This window comes from Cephus cinctus, unplaced genomic scaffold, assembly GCF_000341935.2.
Source record: "Cephus cinctus unplaced genomic scaffold, Ccin1 Ccin1_scaffold0168, whole genome shotgun sequence".
NCBI classification, from domain to species: Eukaryota; Metazoa; Arthropoda; class Insecta; order Hymenoptera; family Cephidae; genus Cephus; species Cephus cinctus.
The window spans coordinates 131,181-151,161 of record NW_014332892.1 but is presented as its reverse complement, the minus strand read 5'-3'; the positions used below and the strand labels follow the sequence as shown (position 1 = coordinate 151,161).

Genomic DNA, 19,981 nt, shown 5'->3' with positions numbered 1-19,981 from the left:
ACAGAAGCTTATCTTGACATAACTTATATGTATAAGTCATGACTTATAATATACTTGACATAATTTATATATAACTTACTATAACTGAGCTTGTAAGAATAAGTTGTAGGTTGTAATATGAAATCCGGAATAATGTTAAAACTTTAATTTAAAAAATTCATATATATTGATATAAGGTGATAAAAACAAATAACATTGCTTCGTTTACAAGACTGTTTATAGATTAAATTGTATCAACGATTCTTATATGCAACACTGAACAATCATTTTTAGACCAATCGATCTCTGTAAGAAGGTCTAAGAAACCCGGTTCTTACCCGAGCTATCGAGTAGAGACGTAATAGATAGTTAGGGCTAGAATTACTTCAGCGGCCGGTTATTATCACATAGAATATTTCTCAGATGATATTATTTCATAGAATATGCGTGAAAAGAAATTAATAAAAGAATAAGTGTAGCTGAGGAATACTGCAGATTACTTGAGGAACATCAATCATCATCGTGAAAGATGATCACGAACCGCTTACACGGATACAGGATTTTTCCGGGTTTAGTGTACGAAATTTTAGTCTGAAATTACTTTTTAAGTTTTATTTCGTGTGAATTGCAATTTGTTTCTTGTAAGCGTAAGACGGATTTTACTTGAAAATTTTTCCCTGATTAAATTTACGTCCCTCTTTGTCAGTACCGGTCCAACTAAAATATTGTTTGACGAGTTCCTTAGTCTTATCCTCTGAAGGATTCAGCTTCGTCCAGTTGTAGGACTCATAGTCAACTTGCCAGTCAGGACTCAACTGCAAGTAAAAAATAAAATGATGCAATGAAAAGAAATCTTATCTAATACCAATCAGGATACAACATTTAAACTGCAAGTGAAACCTACTGTGAAGACGAGATCCTGTCCACGCCATACCCAGATTCCGCTGATAGTGCTGTCATTGTCTGTTCCAAAGAGGCAGCTACTGGCAAAAGCACCCTTTCGCATTTTATCCAAACGTTGGAACATTCCACTGATTAAATTGCAGGACATGAATACCTGAAAAAATAAATACAACGATGAATGTTAAACATGTTAGTTTGCAAAAGAAAGTTGTATATACAGCTGATTCTATAATGTACTTACCTTTGTTAGTTCATCATTGTATTTGTACTCTCCGAGCCAAATACTGTAGTGAGCTGGATCAAACTTCTCCCAGAAGTAGGGGATAGACTTGGCTTCATCTTCGTTGGAGTAAAACCGTTTAAAGTCCTCGAGATCGAAGCTTCCCTTGGGCATAGAGTCAAACGGATTAGAGGATTTAGGCTCAGCAGCTAAAAGAGCATCTGCAGCATCTAATTCTTCAGCTTGTTCCTTGGCCTTTGATTCCTTTGGTTCTTTTGGTTCCTTCTTTGACTCCTTCTCCTTTTTTTCTTTCTTCGAGGACTTTCCTTGAGGTTCCGCATACTTCTTGGGATCATACTCAAGAATCTTATCAGCCAGTTTGAAAGCACCAATGACAGCAATAGATTGTGGTTGATTAATGACAGTCTGGAACCATCTTGTCACATTCTGGTATGGTTTGCGTAGACTGGGTTCCAAAATGTACTGATACAAGTGGAATAAAGTCGTTGCAACACTTATATCTGCGAGGGTTAGCCGCTCTCCCACCAAGAAGGTACGTGTAAGTAGGTGGGAATTAAGAACAGTCAGTACTTTTTTAACATCCTCCTTAGCATGTTCGATTGTCTAAAAAGGAAAGCTGCTTTCATATCTATGTTTTACTTGTATACAGATTTTAAATATTGGTATTAATGAAACTGTACAATACAATTAGTACATGCATGTACATTATGTATAAACATGTGTGGATGTATTATATGCTTTAATCTACCTCCTTGAGTTACAGAATTTAGAATAGTAATGTCCAAATTCTGTCTTTGACAGGAGGTGACTTTTAGAAAATGATTAAAGACAAACCTGCTTATTATATGGCATAATTCCAAGCAGAGGGAATACCCAAGCACTGCTTGCAGGAAGAATTTCAGAGTCAGCAAAGCCAAACCATTGGATGACTTCAGCTTTCTCAAGATCTGTCTTACCCCTCAACTGTTCGTTTGCAACTGTAAGTTACAATTTAAAAAAGAATAAAAGAAAATTCTACAAAAAAGCAAAGAATGTAATAAAAAATTATAATATTACCATAATAAGCAATGGCATTACTCTCTGTGAGATATTTGCCATCAGATGTTTCAAAAGCTGGCACCTGAAAATAAAAAAAGCATAAATACAAAAATATAAATTATAATATTTCAAACTGTCCATTAATATTATAATAGAATTTAAAAAACAATAGAAATAGATCATTTTCTTTATCTGGACTCAATCCTAAATATAAGCACATGTCTCTAACTAATCTGACACAGCTGGATCTTGAAGTACAAAAAAAAACAGATTCTACTTTTTACAAAAACACTCATTAAAATCAAATATCGCTAATACAATATCATAAAATATTATTAACTAACAGTTTCACGCAGTTCCCTATATAAAATCTCGACGAAACATTAAAGTAAAAAAATGCATTCATTTCGAAAGAATGTCGTCCAGTTGCAGCATGCTGACAATTGTCGTCAGAACTACGAAATTTGATGGAAAGTCGATAAATGTTGAATTAAATGATTTTCACTGACCTTTCCAAGAGGGAATTTTTTGAGGAACGCATCGCTCTTGTTGGTCTCGCCAAAAACGAAGTCCTCGGCAACCTTAACTTGGGCTCCGGAGTATTGGGCCGCGATCAAGGCCTTGTAAGCCCTGAAATTCTCCGGGTACGTGTAGAGGGTCTGGAAAAAATGTAATAGCCATTAGCTGTCTGATAATTCAGCCATGATTTCTGTGGTATCTCATGCGGCGATTCGGGCATGGCTATGCCGATGTTTCAGGGTGAAAAACTCGCGTGGAAAACACTTACTCCGGACGCCATTGTGTCGTGCCACGGGAAGAGGAAGTCGAAGGCCGGCAAAGAACACGCTGCACAAGCGCTTTCAAAACGAGGATAACTGCAGTGAGTTCGTTTCTTCGCCGATTAGTGGACACCTAAAGCTCTCTTGAACGTTTACACGATACTACAGTTTTTCTTTAACATTTCTTCCCGGTAACATCTAATCTCTACCCTTAGCGACAGTTGTCGGTAATCTCTTAGTATATCAACTGAAATTTATCCAATCGCTAGTAGATCTATAAGAAGGAGAATGTTTCTATTCGACAAAATACAAATTGTCAGTCACAATACAGACACCACGAGAATAGGACTACTAGCTCTATTATCATGGCTTGTATAACGTGAAACACGACCATACTGGAACTACTAGTAGTGGATTTCAGAATGTACCTTAAATTGATTAATTATAAGAGACTCAGTGCAATCTTAACTGTTTAATCATAATTGTTGAATTACTTGTTAAAATCAATGCATATGGAAATGTATGTTTCGCCTATTATTACTTGGTTTCCTCTCTATATTAATCTTTGAGAAGAATGTTTATGCTGGTTTCCGTAGTGGTCGATTAAACATGGCGGCTCTCAAAGAAGTCGTTTTGCTATATCAAACTTTAAAGCAAGAATGGACAAAAAGTCCGTGCAATTTGAAGAAATGTGGGGATCTGCTAGGCCAGTTAAAGGTACAATAATTTTCTGTTTTAAAAAACTAACACGCTTTCTTTCATTCTTTGTGTAACGTAACCTATTCTGCTGTAGTGCAAAAATGAACTGTCATTGTGTTCCACTAATATATTAGTCAAAGGTTTATAGCTACTATATCAATAAGATATCACGTTAAATGTAATATTGGAAAATATGTACTACAAGTTTTTTTTTTATAGGTTGGTCTCACCCATCTAATGTTCTTACCTACCTCAAATAGCACAGCATCTCAAAAAGAATTATTAATTGCTCGTAAGTATTGTGAATATGTTTCATTGTTATATAAGAGTCATTTATATTAATAATGGATCAAGAGATGATAATACATACTTTACTATTAAAGGTGATATACTTGAAATTGGAGCACAATGGAGCATTGCCACAGAAGATATACCTTCATTTGAGCGGTACATGGCCCAGCTGAAGTGTTACTATTTTGATTACAAGACAGAATTGCCTGAATCAGCTTATAAATATCAGCTGCTTGGCTTGAACCTTCTATTTCTACTCTCTCAAAATCGTGTAGCTGAATTTCACACAGAACTGGAACTTCTACCATCTGATCAGATCCAGTCTAATGTATACATCCGGCATCCCCTAAGCCTTGAGCAGTATCTTATGGAAGGATCATATAACAAAATTTTCTTGGCTAAAGGAAATGTACCAGCAGCTTCGTATAACTTTTTCATAGACATCTTGTTGAATACTATTCGTGATGAGATTGGCGCTTGCATGGAAAGCGCGTACGATAAAATCTCACTAAAAGATGCTTCACGAATGCTGAACTTAAGCTCTGAAAAGGATACAAAGGCATTTGCAGCAAAGAAGAACTGGAATTTATCTAAGGACGGTTATTTCTATTTTGGCACACCTAACGAAAAGAAAGCTGAAGAACCCATACCTAGTGCTGATTTAGCTACTCTCGCGATAGACTATGCGAGAGAACTCGAAATGATTGTTTAAAGTGATTTAAGCTTTTTACAACAGCTGTCTTCACCTAACTCCATGTATTTTTATTCTATTGTAAGTTTGAGTAAAAAACTTTATATCCATAGCATTCTCGAGTACCATATTTTTTTCCAAGACCAAATTAAAAAAATAATAGTTAATGTTAAATTATTTTTATTTATTTATGCCAATTAGTAGTAGATCAATTTTATAAATTCACAAACTGATGGTATATCAGATCTCAATTTTTCACAATCATCAATTGGTAAGAACAATCACGCTATTGGTGTACAAATTTGCACCAACTGATCAACATCCAATAGGATTCTTACATTCTACGCGCCCGCTAACATGAAAAGCTGGCTTGAGTAATAGTGACACCATGTGACTCCGTGTTACTCTGTTAGAGTTTGACAGTAACGTCAAACAGTACAGGTTAAACATTTATATCTTTTAATAAGCTATAAATTAAGTACCGGAGTATAATACAAAATAGGCAAAATGTTGCGATATGAAGGAATTAGATATATTTCTGATAAACAGATGGTTGTACTGGACATTGGCAGTGCCTATACCAAGTAATTAATATTCTACGTACACAATTTTTTAAAATTTGGCTGTATCAATTATTTTATCTTCTTCAATGATAGATTCGGCTATGCAGGTGAAGCTACGCCACGAGGAATTATAAGAACCGAGGTTAAGTGTCCAGAAAGCAAGGAGATTAGAAGAATCTTTAATTATATAGATATTGATGACCTATATCAGCTTCTTGTGGAATTTTTACATTTATTATTTTTCAGGTAATAATTGTTGAAGAAGCATTCTGCTAAGTACTAATAATTTTTTTTTATTTAGGCACGTTGCCATAAGTCCAAAAGATGTAAGAATCGTTGTGTTGGAATCTTTGTTGACTCCCACTCAGTTTAGAGAGACATTAGCCAAAGTGCTATTTCGTCATTTCGAAGTTGGTTCTTTGATGCTTTTACCAACTCATTTAGCAACCATTAGTACGTTAGGTACTGACACTGTTCTGGTTCTTGATGTTGGATACCAGGAAGCTACATTGATTCCAGTGTATGAAGGAGTTCCTATTCTTAAAGCATGGCAAGCTTTACCTCTTGCTGCGTGCGCAGTACATGAGTAAGTGGAATGCAGTCAATAAAATCAGGTTATTGATATTATGTTAAACAATCTGTTATTAACTTGTTGCAGATGTATAAAGAAGGATTTAACTGACTCTATACCGAATCTACGTATTCCAGAGAAAACTGTTGAAGATATAAAAGTGAGAACATGTTTCGTAACGACTTTAGAGCGGTCAGCAAAACTAGGGACAGATGATGCTCCATCTCCACCACCTGCTGTTAAGTACCCTGGTTTAAAAACTATTGAAATTCCTGGGTATGTCAGAGAAAGAGCCTTTGAAGTCCTGTGGGAACGGGATAACGATAATCTTAGTATATCTACTATGATCTTAGATGCTATTGTCAAGGTAATATTTGATTTTCTTATTCTTTGTACTTTTTTAATTCACTTTCTTTTTTTTCAGTGCCCTGTAGACACTAGACGACAGCTGGCAGAGAATATTTTATTGATTGGTGGAACAACAATGGCAAAAGGTTTCGCTAGTCGTCTTAAATCGGAATTAAATACTTTACTTAAGAGTGATCTCTATTCGGACAAATTAAAGATACAAACTTTTAAATTTCATAAAGCACCCAGCAAACCAAACTACACTGCATGGCTTGGCGGTGCTATATTCGGAATTGCAGATTTGCCTGCAAGGTGTCTTACGAAAGAGAATTATTTAAAAAGCAATAGAGTTCCAGATTGGGTTTGTCTGCTAGACAATCAGAAGGATGATACTTCCAATTGTGGAATTTAATTTTAAAACTAAGTAGTATCTATAAAATATTCACGGTAATAGGCAAATATGATACTGTGAAATATTTAATTTATTACATTGTGAAACTTCTCAGTATACTAAAAAATAAGCAGTCTTGTAATACTAATTTATAAAGCATAACTGACGCCTTTGATCAGTTTCTTTAATTCACGCTGTCTCAAAATTAAAGCTAGTTAAAGACAATGTCGTGGGAAATAAAAGTATTGCACTAAATACGGGATCATCATTATTATTTGCAATTGATTTATCCATTATTGCATGTACATTGTATTGATAACTTTCAATAACGATTATGCTGCGAAGATTTTAGCACAGCAAATCCAAAAATATACAGGATTTCCAATGGTAAATTCACTTTACTCATAGGCTGGTAAGGAGAGTTAATTTCTCGTTGAGTTGCAGCTGAGTCTTGATTAGTTGCGATAAGGCCACTACCATTAAAAGATCCTTTACGTTGCTGTTGAACATTTCATCAAATTGATCACTTGACATTTTTGGTACAGAGTGAACCATGTCCAGTAGAGCTCGTCCAACCTAAGAATGAGTACAATTTTTACATCTACCCAATAAAATAAACCATACCAATAGTGTAAATTCAATTTACTTGATTATCAGGAAGTTGTTTGCCTGCTAAAACATCATCCACATATGCGAGCACTTGCTCTAACATAGAAGAGAGTTTTGAACTAGCTTCAGCGATTTGTGCCAGATCCATCATTGGCTCCACTGTGCCAGCAGGTTTCAGTGAACCAGATACAGGCCGCTGTGTTTTAGAGCACAGTTGGAGACCTACAATTTCCGGCTCGTAAGAAGTAACCTATATAGATAAATTTCAGTTTATTACACCACTCAGTAGATTGTTTTTCAAAGACTTATAATATACAGTAATACAAAAAACATACCTGAACTTTTGCTGGTGTAAACATACATCCTTGTTTTCCATTTGGCACTCCCAATTGAACACAAACATATGCTCTTATTCCCATTCTAGGAGTATTTGCTAATGTTGTATCCAATGTCAAATGTATTGGGTTATTGCACTCTCGTGCATAATATTCGTGTATGACAGATGAATGATTAGTCACCTGTTTACAAGTAAGTTCTATATAGAATAATGTTTCGTGTTTAAAATATTGGAATCTTTAAAGAGGATAAGTTAACAAACCTCTTTCCCAGTGGCCCACCAACCAACAATATTCTCCTGGGTATTCACCCTATGATTCAAATCATACAAATCCATGGCATAATTCAATTCTGCTTCAACTTGATCATCATACTCCTTATGAGGTACACAAAAACAGTTAGTTACTTCCACCACTCCCTTCTCAGCAGTTCCTGTGTTGTAAGAAATCAATTTATTATGAATATTGATTGTTTCTACTGGTATTAACCAGGTAACAACGATAATACCGATAATGATACTAATATCTCAAAATCGATTTAAAAGCTTTATGACATGAGATTGTATAGTACAAAAGCGTGATAGGAAGGAGAATGCTCTATTCGAAATACTAATGTACCGGTACATTAAAAATAATTGTAATTACTTACCCAGTAAAGTGCCAATAACACGGTGAGAATCTGCATTTCGCCGTTCGTATGCATCAACTATTTGGAATAAAACAACAGGATGCACTTTTACAGTAAGGTTAAGCGCCATGATTCTCGTGTCAAAAGGCAAGGGATGGAAAAGACAGAACCGTGTATCGTATAAATGAAGCTATTTATCCTGTTTACATGAGAGCGACGATCGTCTCACCAAACCGGTGTACAGCCTAAATTTCCAAGTAGTAACCAGCTGCATTTGTAAAAGTATGCGAGATTGCCTCTAGAACTACAAATTAATCAAAATCCAATTGGAGAATATATAAATATTGGACATTTATTTGTAAAACGCAAATCGACGTATGTACTTCCAGCACAGCTTTTCCTCTATCCAACTGCGATTAGACAGCCGCAAGATATCATTGGTTTATTCCACTAAAGCTAATCAATATGTATAAGTTCGTCATATAAAAGAACAAACTTGGGCCGGAGTACCATACATTCTGTCAGATCCGCTGCATCCTACAAGCTATGAAAAGTCTCCTTTAGAGAATAGTAATTATCCAAATGAATCAATTTTTTAGTCATGTTTGTAACTTTTTCAATAGCACCAATCTCTGACTTCTTTTTTATAAAACCATAAACCAATATCTATTCGAACATAAATCATACACTACATGCATATAACGTATTTACAAAATTGCTTATGCAAAAAAACGACTTCATTTTCATGTGGTTTCTGTATTCATTTCTTGTTTTCTAAGTTTCTTCGTCAATTCCTCTTGCTGTCGAAGTTCATAAATATTTTGAATTTTCTGACGTTGTTGCCTCTCGATATCGCGTATGACACCCTGACGAAGTTGATCTCTGAAAAAATCCAATAAACGTTTACTTAGCTAACCTTATGTGAAAAGTAAATCTACATATTTACTTACCTATCGTATTGTTGTTTATAATGAACATAGCCGATAATGCCTACAGAAGCTATGCAACACGATGCTAACACTACCTTCGACACAAAAGACATTATCCAGGCACGTTTCTTTAATCTCGTTTAGAAATATGTAACTATAGCGTCAGTCTATCTTCGACCCTGGCTTTAACTAGCAGTACAAGTTATGTTCCATAGTGTTTATAGTCGCTGTATTGGTTTTATGATATCATACATGAATATTTATTAATATTATAATAACTTATTCTATAACTATTTTTAAATAATTCCTTATTTATAATGGAACATGACGATAGTTCCAAATGCATATGTTTAGTCTATCACGCGTTCTGAGTAAACCGATCCAGTACTCAAGTGTTTTATTTCGCAAATATTTCGGCTCCCAAAAACTGTTAGGGTCTATAATTAATCCGCGTTAAGTAAGTAACAGACTTAAAAAACCTTAAGAGTTATGATCATTAGAGGTTTTTCTTTCAAAACTAGAATTTAATAATTGGACTGGTCAGTATAAAATTTATTATATTGGTCGTTTCTGACGGAATGTACCAATGGTTTAGGCATTGTCTGTGATCTAAGAGAAATATGTCGAACTGCGTGATGTTGCTACTCGTAATAAAAATGGGTCTTGTGCAGTATTAATACATACAGGGTAGTCAGTAGAAACGCACCAGCAGAAGTTGTCCGCAAGTGGCCGACACAGCAGTGTGGCCCTATCAAAAAATGACACGTGCTGTGAACAATTCCCATAAGCGCAAACTGACAGTTCGCATAGCAATAAGGTTTTTCAAATATTTCAATAGTTAGGTTACCGAAATAATTAATTAATATTGTAATGACAAAATATAATATCAGAAGCAGAATTGCAGTTGTGATCATTACTCGCAAATATCAAAATTGTGAATATTTTAAACTTTACATTATTTTAATTGCAATCTGGTGTGAAAATAAATCTTAAATAATATTGCATTTTGTCATTACAATATTAATTAATTATTTCAGTAACCTAACTATTGAAATATTTCAATAACCTTATTGCTATGCGAACTGTCAGTTTGTGCTTATGGGAATGGGTCACAGTCACATGTCATTTTTTGAAGAGGCTACACTGCCGTGTCGGTCACTTGCGGCCAACTTCTGCTGGTGCGTTTCTACCAGTTTCTACAGACTAACTCTGTATAGAAAATCGTTGAGAAGCACTTCGTGTACATTCAAGAACATATTGAGAAGAAAGTACGAATGCTACATTATTTATGTCTCCAAAGGTTGTGTAATGAAAATAATATTTTTCAAATTAATTCAACACAGAGTTCAATCTATATAGCTTCTGGGTTAGAATAAGAAATTTTGCTTTCAATATTTACATGTTTAATTTCTATTAACTAATATAAAATTAGTTTTGCAAAGAACTTTATATAATAATGTATCCTTATAAATTACTTGAGTATGAATTAATGACATTAATATTATATGCTTATTGTATGTTAAGTGTTCTAGCATCTGTTTAGAATTTTTGGTCTTAACAGGAGTGACATGAATAGTAATATATATATTTACTTTCAGGATAAGCAAAACGTTGATACCCGACTTAGTAAGAAACTGTCATACTTGCTGCGGCATGGTGCTGTAAAAGAAAATTTAAACGTTCGATCAGATGGTTTTGTCAATGTAGAAGAAGTTTTGTTAAAATTATATGGATGTACACTGAGTGATATCGAACGTGTCGTTGCTAATAACACAAAGAACAGATTTACATTGAGAAAGAATAATGATATTTTAGAAATTAAAGCCAATCAGGGTCATTCTATTAAAGAAGTTCAAACTCTAAGCTTGCAAGTTCTGGATAACCCTCAATTTGATATAATACATGGAACATACTTCAAGAATTGGGAAAGTATTAGGACGAAGGGATTATCACGGATGAAGAGAAATCATATACACTTTGCAAAAGGGTTAAACTTTATCTGTGGCTTGCGACACAACGCTGAAATTTTTATTTACATTGACTTTCAAAGGGCTAAATTGCATGGATTGAATTTTTATGAATCTGAAAATAATGTGATATTATGCCCTGGCAACTCTAATGGTATCATAGAACCTCAGTATTTTCTGCGAGTTGAAGACAGAAACGGAAAAGTTATTTTTTCATATCAAAAGAAATTAACAAAATCTTTACAAATTCACTAGATCAGAGACTTACTATCATTTACATCATGAGCTTTCAGTGTGAAGTTTGTGGTATAAATCTAGTTGATAAGAACACATATGAAGGTCATATCAAGGGAAAAAAACACATGAGACAAGTTTTGAAATTGGATATGAAAGATAGAACAGAGAAATCAATATTCGTATCAAATATTCCACAATCTGTCTCACCAGAAGAAGTACAGAATTTTTTCCAACAGTATGGCACGATAAGAAAATGTATTATTAGACAGTGGCATATGATAATTGAATTTACTACCAGGTCAGTCTCGTCACACCTTCAAATGTTCTCATAATTCATCTTGCAATTGCTAATAGTATAATATTCTTTGCAGAGAGCCTGTTGAATTCTTATTAAGCAAACCAATCTGGATGAACAAGTGTAAGCTGAATATTCAACGCAAAATATTACATGATAATGGTAACTAATTAGTAAACTTTATGATACACAACTATAAAATTATAATTAATTTGTATATTATATCACAGGACCAAAGCCCAAGGACGCTGAAGATAACGAGTATATCGACGAATTGGCTTATCACAAAATTAGCAGCATATTTGACATAGAAACAACATTTGACAGTCAATTGATTGCATTTCTCAATAAAATTCAATTGAGTGACGTTGATGCTGAAACTTTATACGGAGCAATTTGTGCAAGTCTTGAGCAGATGTTCAAAACACAATTCTACAAGTGCAAAGCTTATAGGTTTGGATCAACTGTAACTGGACTTGGTTTCAAAAAGTGTGATTTAGATGTATTCATTGATATTGGTAAGATTTAGATTCTTATTACACCCCTATGTTCTTATAATATAATAAATTTAATGTTATTTTGCAGGCCGAAACATAAGCGAGAATAAAGACTCAAAACTAACGCAAAAAACAGTTTTCAAAATAGCAAAGAGTCTCCTATATAGAAACAAAGTAATTTTTACAAACATAGTGCCAATACCCAAGGCGAAGACACCTATTATAAAATGTTCTCATATACCAACGAATATTTCGTGTGACATTTCATTTAAGAATGATCTTGCTATACACAATAGTTATCTTATAAAACATTATCTATCTCTTGACGATAGATTGAAACCATTGATGTTAATTATCAAATATTGGGCAAGACACCTGGAAATATCCGGCTCGGGTAAAATAAGTAATTATGGTTTGGTCATGTTAATTATATTCTACCTGGAGCAACCACCCATGAATATAATCCCAACTGTGACGGAACTTCAAAAATCATGTGAGCCCCAAATAGTCGAGGGTTGGCAAGTGAATTTCGAGAAGAGTAATACTTGGCCGCAGACGAGCAATAAGAAAAGTATACCTGAACTTCTCAACGGATTCTTTAACTTTTACCTTGCATTTGATTTTCAAAAAAATGTCGTCTGTCCATTAGACGGAATAGCGCACGATAAAACTATCTTCGCAGATATAACAAACATACCAAAGGCCATGTCATTGTACGTCAAGTTCCTAAATGAAACCGATGGTACTGCAGTATTCCGCAATGATAGACCTATGTGTCTGCAAGATCCCATAGAATTAACTCATAACGTCACAGGAAATGTACCCCAACGCATTGTTGAACATTTTCAAAAAACATGCGCCGTTGCAGCTAACGTATGCGCTACAGCGATAAAGGATGATTGCAAGAATCTCTTACCAATGTTATTTACGGCTAATTACACTGTGAAGAAGGAACGTGAATATAGAATAACAATACCTTGTGGACCATTCCTGCATATAGGTTTGCCAGAAGATTTTAATACACGAACAGACATTGAGGACAGGGCACAATTTATCAGAGAAAATTGGTACAGTGTTATATTTAACTTACTGAAGGATATTTTTGAGAAGATTCTCAAATTCAAAGTAGAATTAATATCACAAGATAGGGAACTGAAACAGCAGAAGGTTAAAGTCTTGTCAGATGTGCATTCGAAGGATAATGATAAAATTATTTTTCATTGCACTGGAAACATGTGCCTCTGGCGACAGAGAATATGCTCCAAGCAAATCTTGGATCCAAGCTTGAGTGCTTTGGATAAGGAGATTCTAGCAACTACGGCAATGCTTGAGAAGTTAGACACTATTCACGTAAAGAATAAAGAAAGAATCGAGTTTGTGTGCATATTTGAAAAAAAGGTGAACCCTGTACAGATAGAGTTATTAGTCATTAATGATAAGTGTAGCAAAAAGGTTTTTCGAGAATTGACAACTTATATTATCCATAAAGTTCGTGTTATTATAAATAAGACGCTCATGCACATGTTGCAGTTCAAAAAACAATAGTTATTGTAAAAGATCAGAAAAAGAGCTTTACTTTGATATGTTACTGGGTGGATAAGTAATTGTTTGTTTTTGTTTGAAGACGTGTATCCTTTTATTTTCTTATTGTTGCTAACATATACTTCAATAGATTTTATTTTTCTTACGATTCTTTTTGCTTAAAGAAACTGTTTTCGAAAAATAATTTAATAAAATAACTATTGACAATAACTTTTGTAGTCTTATACGCAGTAATTACTTATAATACATGTAATAATGTATATGATCATAAACTCATCTATATTTCATTCTTTAAAACCGACATAGTGATCTTTTTACAAACTAAACAATCAATGTAATTACGTGTTTAATAAGTAAAGGATAAGTAAAACAATTTTCAATATGAAATCTAATGGTTAATATATTTGAAAAATCGTCCATTGCCTAGTGACTTCAAATAAAAGTACAGATACAAAAAGCGATTATGTAATTTTTGCATTGAAACTTTAGAATATAAGTTTATTAACTATTAAATAGTCATAGTATTCATTTCATACCCGTATACAATTTCTGAAATGATAACGGTTATTTTATCAGTAGTAAATTCGGAGAAGTGCTTATGGAATAAATGTGAGCCTTATCGGCCTGTCCAGAGCTGCGTGAAGTTGGCCGGCCAACGTTTATTTTTTAAACTTTCTTTTATTCCAATCGTTTGATAGTCGTTTGATAGTGTTTGATAGGCTTGTGAAAACGTTTGATAGTCAATAGTTTATCATTATGTAATGGTGTAAACCCACGCATACACCGTTGTATAGCTGTCAGTAGGCGCTAATTGGTTAAAACGTGTCTGAATACCGTTTCAACCAATCACCGCACTGTTATACAAGTAATGATGCATGCACGAGTTTGCCATAAGGTGACAACAATGCATTATTTATAGACTTCTATTGAGCCATTCTGAAAAGCCATGAAAGCTGACATCACATAGGCGTCCATGCCTATGTTCCGATATAAACTTACAGTATTATGACTGTGTTCCTGTTTACCTACTAAAGAATCATTGGAAAGTATAGTTCTGGTTGCTCGTAAAAATAACTTATGACAACAATTGCTGACTTACGATTATTATGTAATTATAGAAATGCCTAAAACCTAGCTTATTACGTGTTTTGAAAAAGCTGATTATGGATAAGAAGTAAGGAAACGACAGTCAACTTCACATCGTACATCGATTTGGCTCTTCTGAAAAAACTATTGACTACCAAACGTTTTTACAAGACTATATTGGAAGTAGAAAAAGTTTGGAATATCGTCTAATTCAACGGACACACCGATCGAGGAATCGATGGTATCGTATGGATTGGGATCCTTGATTCGCATATGGCTTTTCTCATTTTTCTTACAAACGATGGACTATCAAACGTTTTTATTAATTAATTCGCAACTATCAAACGATTTTGCATCGATTGAGCTCCGGAAAAACAAAATCCGGTTAGAAACAAAAAAGTGCCGGCCAACTTCACGCAGGTGTAACCAACCTATGTGAAGTTCTCCGGCCAATTTTTATTTTTTAAACTATTTTCTTTTTTCATTCGTTTGACAGTTGTTTCAGAGACTAGTAAAAATGCTTGATAGTCAACAGTTTTTTCAGACAATCAAAATCGGTTGTGAAATTCGTTGGCACATTTTTTATTTCTAACCAGATTTATCAGGAGCTCAATCGATATAGAAACGTTTGATAGTTTTGAATTAAATAATAGAAGCGTTTGATAGTCCACTATTTGTTAGAAAAAATGAAAAAAAATATGTGCTTGAAGGATCTCGACCAATTCCTCGATCATTTTTCACCTCATTGAATTAGACAATAGGTTCGTTCGTGCAAGCGTTTTTACGTGCTCCGAAGCACTATAGTGTGTGTTCGAAAATGAGCTGAGAGCACTGAGAGCATGTTGTGGTCTCGATCAAATGCATGTAATAAACGAAGAAGCAGCGATGCACTCTTCGCTCTCGACTCATTTTTAATAAGAATAAATTATTGGAATAAGAATAAGTTTAAAACATAAAAGTTGTCTGACCAATTTCACACAGGTCGTGCTCAGGGACTTTCAAAGATATAGGGAAATTAGTTCTTCATTGTGTTTTCAAAAAGTATTACCTTATTTTTTTTATATAGAAATTAGTATTTATAGATGTATTTGGTATTGACATTGACATACAAAAAAATACGGTAGTAATAAATAAAAAAATGTATCACCGGCGATAGTAGAAGATTGTTTATTCTGTACTATAAAACATCAACATTTTTCGAGTATACAGGTAAAAAGAAATAAATAACATTTTTATGAGTATACGACAGTATACAAATGTTCCAAGTTATTATGTATCTCCGTTAAGTTGGGATGTACATAGAAATAACAGAAAGCAATTTCATAGATATTCATCTTCTGCCTCGATAGGGTAAGAAAAAAATCATACCTTTTTGAAATAATATTAATTTCAAATGAGACAGAATCATCCAATGTAATCAATAAATTATGTTCCAACCACATATGATATTCGCACTACACTGTAGGCACAAATATAGTTTCGAATAAACGAAAATTAAAAAAACAAGAGAATAGATCTTTTTGTTCCACGCAGAGGTTCTTTAAAGATTATGCTGACATTATACCAATTCTTATTACAAAGAAAAACATTTTCATAGGAAAATACTTAGCATAGTAGTTTTACTGGTTTGATTCGAATACCATTAAGGAATTTCAATGTATATGACTTGAGAAATACTTCATATAAACAAAGCAGTATAGATTCTTATTGTTCATACTAAAGACAAATATTATATTCTTGATCCTGTGAAATTCCTTAAACATTATTACATATCTTTCATTCGCTTTGTTTATACTGCAGCTTGGAAGCTATCTTCCATTTGGCAATATTTCAAATGACACATATCTACAATTTACTCTTTATTTTTAGTATGCAGACGCATATGCTTTTTTAGATTATCTAGTCTGTTACACCGACGGTCACAAAAGTCACACTGATATGGCATAGAATTACTATGTACCACAACGTGACCGTTCAGATGACTGATTTGCTTGAAGCGCTTATCGCATATCTTACATGCATAAGGACGTTCATTCATATGAGCCGATGCTATGTGAGTTTGTAAATTAGTTTTTCTCACAAAAGTGGCTTTACAAACGTCACACTCGAACGGTCTTACATTAGCGTGTATCGCCAGGTGCGACTTCAGGACATTCTTGTGCTTGAAATTCTTCTCACAAAGGTGACACTGAAATGGCCGCTCATCGTTGTGCACTTTTTTGTGAACTGATAAGTGCGCAAGCTGCTTAAACATTTTTGCACAGATTTCGCACTGGTAGGTTCTGCCATCTTCATGAGCTGCACTTATATGACGCCTCAGGGTATCAGCAAGGGTATACCTTTTGCCACATATTTTGCAAGAGAATGGACGCTCATTTGTGTGGGTCATTAAGTGTCCATTGAGATATCGTTTTTCAAGAAACCTGGCACCACATACGTCACACTGATAAGGCTTTTCGCCGTTGTGTACGTACATATGTTTCTTGAGAGAATTTGATAGGCTAAAACGTTTTGAACATATAGTACATTCGAATTTACGTTCTCCTGTGTGAATCAACATATGGGACTTAACGTGACCTGCTTGTTTGAATCTTTTTCCACATACTTTACAGCCAAATTGACGCTCATGCGTATGAGTAAATATGTGACGCTCTAGGACACTTTTTGTTGTGAACACCTTTTTGCAGTTGTCGCATTCGAAGAGGCGATAAATCTCCTTTGGTCGATATACAACTGATTCTCCTTTATGATTTTGCGAATGATTTTTCAAGCTGTCCAGAGACTCAAATTTTACTCCGCAAATTGCACATTGAAAAGACCTGTAGTCCGTATGTGTCAAAGAATGCTGACTCAGATGTCCTAACTGCTTGAAACTCTTGTTGCAGACTTGACAAACGTAAGGTCTTTCATTTGTATGAGACCGCATGTGTCTTTTTAAGACACTTGGAAAGTCAAACTTTTGTTGACAATATGTGCACTCGAGCAATGGGTCCCCATTCACTTTAGTTAGACGATTCTCTTTGGAAACTTTTCTTCTGGCTAGGGCGTTGGTGCGTTTGAGGTTTTTTTTGTGACTTTTGTTGGAGATACAGAGGAGCATGTTATCTTTTTTCTCAGGACTTGTGCGTTCGGTTATTTCTAAAGGATTCTCTTCCAATCCAGTTTCTAACTTCTCGTTTTTATTTTCAGATTTTTCTGGTGAAATGTCATCCGTATCCATTCTCTTTGCAGAATGAAAAGAATTATCACTGAAGATTTTTTCTTGACTATGAACTTCATTCATATGATTATCATATAGACTCGGAAGCCGGAATGTCTTGTGGCAAATAGTACAATCAAGTCGACCTGCTTTCACATGTGCTTTTATATGATTCTTTAAATGACCTAACTTCATATATTGTTTCTGACAGATTTTGCACCTAAACAGATACTTGTCCGTGTCTTGTGTCTGTAACCTATCAGCTGTGCTACTTTCTTCGTCGGATTGTGAATCTTCTATTTGATTTGTGCTCAGTGACATTTCACTTTTCACATTCACAAAGTTAAAACCATTTGTGCTGCTGTTATTTCTTGGTGATTTAACTGGGCTGTCTCCAAATTCAATATCAAGAGAGATGCTTCCATTCTCCTTGAGATGCTGAAATGATGACATTAATCAACGTATTACAAAAGTATATAATATATTCATTTGGGCAGTTTTAATTCTTTTTGTTACATTCCTTACCTCGTACAATTGCTCTTCACTCCAAATTTTGTTCATAACTTCTTTAGAGAGACTCCCGTTCTCACATACGTTGTGAACGTTACGGCCAAATAGTAAATCATATGGAATTTTACCATCCTTGGATTGAAAAGTTGTATTTTCAAGAATCTGTATAAATTTAAGACTTTGATACCAGACTTTTGATGGATTTTTTATGAGCCATGATTTTATAAGATTTTGGTAATCTCTCTTACTGCTTTCATCACATTTTGACACATTTCCATGCACTATTGTAAGATTCGTCCAAAGTGAACGTAATTCGCGCACCACACGTTCAGTAAATTCGCGACCATTACCACTTTGCAAAATTCGCGGTGCTCCAATGATTGTCAGTACATCAAAGAGTTTCAATGTGACTTCTTTGATAGTATTAGTTCGTAAAGCTTTGAGAACAATAAATTTAGAAAACTGATCTTCATAAATGAACAAATATTTGTAATTGTGTTCTTCTTCAGCTTGTATCTCCATTAAATCAATTTGACCTCTACACAATGAGTCTTGATTTATGACACTTGCTAATACAAAAGTTCTTTCGTTAGGAATTGCAGGCAAAATATCTGTGTTGGATTCTCCATTATGTGACAGCAAAGTACTCTGGAAAATATATAAATTTAAAGCTCTATAAATGTATCAATAATATAAGTAAACTTTGATACTGTGCTTTCAGGCTTTTATAAAATCTAAGCATGCAAAGTAATAAAATAAGCATGTCAATCTTACAGCTGGTTGTGCTTTTGAAGAAGATGGCATTGCATCAGTTTCATTAGTCTTTTGCTTATCAATGCATTGATCGCGATTAATTCCTATCTCTTGTGTTTTAGGACATAAAGTTTCATCAAATAATTCCATTTCTTGTTTGACAGATATAAAATCTGACTCAGTTCTTGCATTCAAAACTTGACTTAGCACATTCTTCATTGAAATCTTTTCTGTCATCCAGTCAGTTGCCATTGTCACAGTACAACACTTTTGAACAAATTTCACAATGTTTAACACAGCTTAACAATAGATATGCGCTTGATAAGTTATTCTCATAAAAATTTTTGAAATTATCAATTAATCATTTGTACTTTTTCTGTTTTATCTGTATTGTAGTAAGATTCACTTTGAAGAATATCATCTCAAAGTTTTAGAATATTAAAAAATCCTTTGGGGAGAGTTTATTATTAAAAAATATCAGACCCGGTTGTTGATCAATTTGACACTTTAAAAGGACGCGTTCGAAGTAATAAAAGTCATTAACCTATAAAATATCCTAGACACATCTACTGAAACTAGTAGCCAGGGTGAACATTTTTTCAATGCGAACTTATGCGGCACCGTCATCTAATAATATAATATATAGATTATTATATGCCAACTATTTTATATTCATTAAAAATTTATGTATAAAATATTTTCCCACTACACCGCCTGATGTGGACACTTGTATCATTGACAATATAAAATAATAATAGGAAGATGAATCTCTCTTTAGGATGACTACAGAAATTCTCTACTTCTTGGTCACAGTTTCTAGTACCAATTTAGGCCACCTTGTGGCGCATGTGCTTCAACACAGTTAACTTCCTTCTGGTTTGTCCTCTTCGTCCTTCAGAC

General features: G+C 34.2%; 7 protein-coding genes across 9 annotated transcripts; 3 read left to right on the top strand and 4 right to left on the bottom strand.

Moving 5' to 3' along the window:
- Positions 1-199: 199 nt before the first annotated feature.
- On the bottom strand, positions 200-3,108 carry LOC107263993 (elongation factor 1-gamma). Its single transcript, XM_015731793.2, has 7 exons — positions 2,949-3,108; positions 2,671-2,820; positions 2,180-2,243; positions 1,958-2,100; positions 1,124-1,726; positions 884-1,036; positions 200-794 (listed from the first exon to the last, which is right to left on the bottom strand). The coding sequence occupies exons 1-7, from the start codon at positions 2,958-2,960 to the stop codon at positions 639-641; spliced, it is 1,281 nt and encodes a 426-aa protein (XP_015587279.1). The 5' UTR covers positions 2,961-3,108; the 3' UTR covers positions 200-638.
- A 217-nt stretch (positions 3,109-3,325) lies between these two features.
- LOC107263996 (26S proteasome non-ATPase regulatory subunit 8) lies at positions 3,326-4,736 on the top strand. Its single transcript, XM_025081345.1, has 3 exons — positions 3,326-3,657; positions 3,859-3,931; positions 4,023-4,736. Exons 1-3 carry the CDS (start codon positions 3,463-3,465, stop codon positions 4,640-4,642), a joined length of 888 nt encoding a protein of 295 aa, XP_024937113.1. The 5' UTR covers positions 3,326-3,462; the 3' UTR covers positions 4,643-4,736.
- A 270-nt stretch (positions 4,737-5,006) lies between these two features.
- LOC107264084 (actin-related protein 10) lies at positions 5,007-6,749 on the top strand. The gene is made up of 5 exons (XM_015731959.2): positions 5,007-5,205; positions 5,278-5,430; positions 5,486-5,770; positions 5,843-6,122; positions 6,180-6,749. The coding sequence occupies exons 1-5, from the start codon at positions 5,129-5,131 to the stop codon at positions 6,513-6,515; spliced, it is 1,131 nt and encodes a 376-aa protein (XP_015587445.1). The 5' UTR covers positions 5,007-5,128; the 3' UTR covers positions 6,516-6,749.
- Positions 6,750-8,259, bottom strand: LOC107264085 (eukaryotic translation initiation factor 3 subunit F). Its single transcript, XM_015731960.2, has 5 exons — positions 8,088-8,259; positions 7,702-7,871; positions 7,439-7,621; positions 7,141-7,353; positions 6,750-7,070 (listed from the first exon to the last, which is right to left on the bottom strand). The coding sequence occupies exons 1-5, from the start codon at positions 8,194-8,196 to the stop codon at positions 6,897-6,899; spliced, it is 849 nt and encodes a 282-aa protein (XP_015587446.1). The 5' UTR covers positions 8,197-8,259; the 3' UTR covers positions 6,750-6,896.
- A 394-nt stretch (positions 8,260-8,653) lies between these two features.
- Positions 8,654-9,425, bottom strand: LOC107264086 (protein PET117 homolog, mitochondrial). Its single transcript, XM_015731961.2, has 2 exons — positions 9,017-9,425; positions 8,654-8,948 (listed from the first exon to the last, which is right to left on the bottom strand). The coding sequence occupies exons 1-2, from the start codon at positions 9,106-9,108 to the stop codon at positions 8,810-8,812; spliced, it is 231 nt and encodes a 76-aa protein (XP_015587447.1). The 5' UTR covers positions 9,109-9,425; the 3' UTR covers positions 8,654-8,809.
- A 1,562-nt stretch (positions 9,426-10,987) lies between these two features.
- On the top strand, positions 10,988-14,048 carry LOC107264083 (speckle targeted PIP5K1A-regulated poly(A) polymerase). Its single transcript, XM_015731958.1, has 4 exons — positions 10,988-11,497; positions 11,571-11,656; positions 11,725-12,012; positions 12,080-14,048. Exons 1-4 carry the CDS (start codon positions 11,244-11,246, stop codon positions 13,534-13,536), a joined length of 2,085 nt encoding a protein of 694 aa, XP_015587444.1. The 5' UTR covers positions 10,988-11,243; the 3' UTR covers positions 13,537-14,048.
- Positions 14,049-15,770: 1,722 nt separating this feature from the next.
- Positions 15,771-19,892, bottom strand: LOC107264076 (zinc finger protein 250). 3 transcript variants are annotated; one of them, XM_025081286.1, is made up of 4 exons: positions 19,453-19,892; positions 19,103-19,348; positions 18,344-18,976; positions 15,771-18,256 (listed from the first exon to the last, which is right to left on the bottom strand). In XM_025081286.1, the coding sequence occupies exons 2-4, from the start codon at positions 19,331-19,333 to the stop codon at positions 16,472-16,474; spliced, it is 2,649 nt and encodes an 882-aa protein (XP_024937054.1). In that variant the 5' UTR covers positions 19,334-19,348; positions 19,453-19,892; the 3' UTR covers positions 15,771-16,471. The 3 variants fall into 3 exon arrangements, with proteins under 3 accessions (XP_024937054.1, XP_024937055.1, XP_015587432.1); XM_025081287.1 differs by having other exon boundaries at positions 19,626-19,892; XM_015731946.2 differs by having other exon boundaries at positions 19,103-19,891.
- Between the last annotated feature and the right edge of the window lie 89 nt (positions 19,893-19,981).

What these genes read in the sequence shown, in the direction of transcription:
- LOC107264085 (XM_015731960.2), bottom strand. Translation starts at nt 8,196, where the DNA reads ATGGCGCTTAACCTTACTGTAAAAGTGCATCCTGTTGTTTTATTCCAA. An exon ending in TGTTATTGGCACTTTACTGG is followed by an intron (nt 7,872 to 8,087) that starts GTAAGTAATTAC and finishes CTTACAACACAG; the next exon opens with GAACTGCTGAGAAGGGAGTG. An exon ending in TTACACCAGCAAAAGTTCAG is followed by an intron (nt 7,354 to 7,438) that starts GTATGTTTTTTG and finishes TTATCTATATAG; the next exon opens with GTTACTTCTTACGAGCCGGA.
- LOC107263996 (XM_025081345.1), top strand. Translation starts at nt 3,463, where the DNA reads ATGTTTCGCCTATTATTACTTGGTTTCCTCTCTATATTAATCTTTGAG. An exon ending in ATCTGCTAGGCCAGTTAAAG is followed by an intron (nt 3,658 to 3,858) that starts GTACAATAATTT and finishes TTTTTTTTATAG; the next exon opens with GTTGGTCTCACCCATCTAAT. An exon ending in AAAAGAATTATTAATTGCTC is followed by an intron (nt 3,932 to 4,022) that starts GTAAGTATTGTG and finishes TTACTATTAAAG; the next exon opens with GTGATATACTTGAAATTGGA.
- LOC107263993 (XM_015731793.2), bottom strand. An exon ending in ACAATGATGAACTAACAAAG is followed by an intron (nt 1,037 to 1,123) that starts GTAAGTACATTA and finishes TTATTTTTTCAG; the next exon opens with GTATTCATGTCCTGCAATTT. An exon ending in GACAGGATCTCGTCTTCACA is followed by an intron (nt 795 to 883) that starts GTAGGTTTCACT and finishes TTTTACTTGCAG; the next exon opens with TTGAGTCCTGACTGGCAAGT.
- LOC107264076 (XM_025081286.1), bottom strand. Translation starts at nt 19,333, where the DNA reads ATGGCAACTGACTGGATGACAGAAAAGATTTCAATGAAGAATGTGCTA. An exon ending in CTTCAAAAGCACAACCAGCT is followed by an intron (nt 18,977 to 19,102) that starts GTAAGATTGACA and finishes TATATTTTCCAG; the next exon opens with AGTACTTTGCTGTCACATAA. An exon ending in GTGAAGAGCAATTGTACGAG is followed by an intron (nt 18,257 to 18,343) that starts GTAAGGAATGTA and finishes TCATCATTTCAG; the next exon opens with CATCTCAAGGAGAATGGAAG.
- LOC107264084 (XM_015731959.2), top strand. Translation starts at nt 5,129, where the DNA reads ATGTTGCGATATGAAGGAATTAGATATATTTCTGATAAACAGATGGTT. An exon ending in ATTGGCAGTGCCTATACCAA is followed by an intron (nt 5,206 to 5,277) that starts GTAATTAATATT and finishes CTTCAATGATAG; the next exon opens with ATTCGGCTATGCAGGTGAAG. An exon ending in TTACATTTATTATTTTTCAG is followed by an intron (nt 5,431 to 5,485) that starts GTAATAATTGTT and finishes TTTTTTATTTAG; the next exon opens with GCACGTTGCCATAAGTCCAA.
- LOC107264086 (XM_015731961.2), bottom strand. Translation starts at nt 9,108, where the DNA reads ATGTCTTTTGTGTCGAAGGTAGTGTTAGCATCGTGTTGCATAGCTTCT. An exon ending in TATAAACAACAATACGATAG is followed by an intron (nt 8,949 to 9,016) that starts GTAAGTAAATAT and finishes GGATTTTTTCAG; the next exon opens with AGATCAACTTCGTCAGGGTG.
- LOC107264083 (XM_015731958.1), top strand. Translation starts at nt 11,244, where the DNA reads ATGAGCTTTCAGTGTGAAGTTTGTGGTATAAATCTAGTTGATAAGAAC. An exon ending in ATAATTGAATTTACTACCAG is followed by an intron (nt 11,498 to 11,570) that starts GTCAGTCTCGTC and finishes TATTCTTTGCAG; the next exon opens with AGAGCCTGTTGAATTCTTAT. An exon ending in AGATGTATTCATTGATATTG is followed by an intron (nt 12,013 to 12,079) that starts GTAAGATTTAGA and finishes GTTATTTTGCAG; the next exon opens with GCCGAAACATAAGCGAGAAT.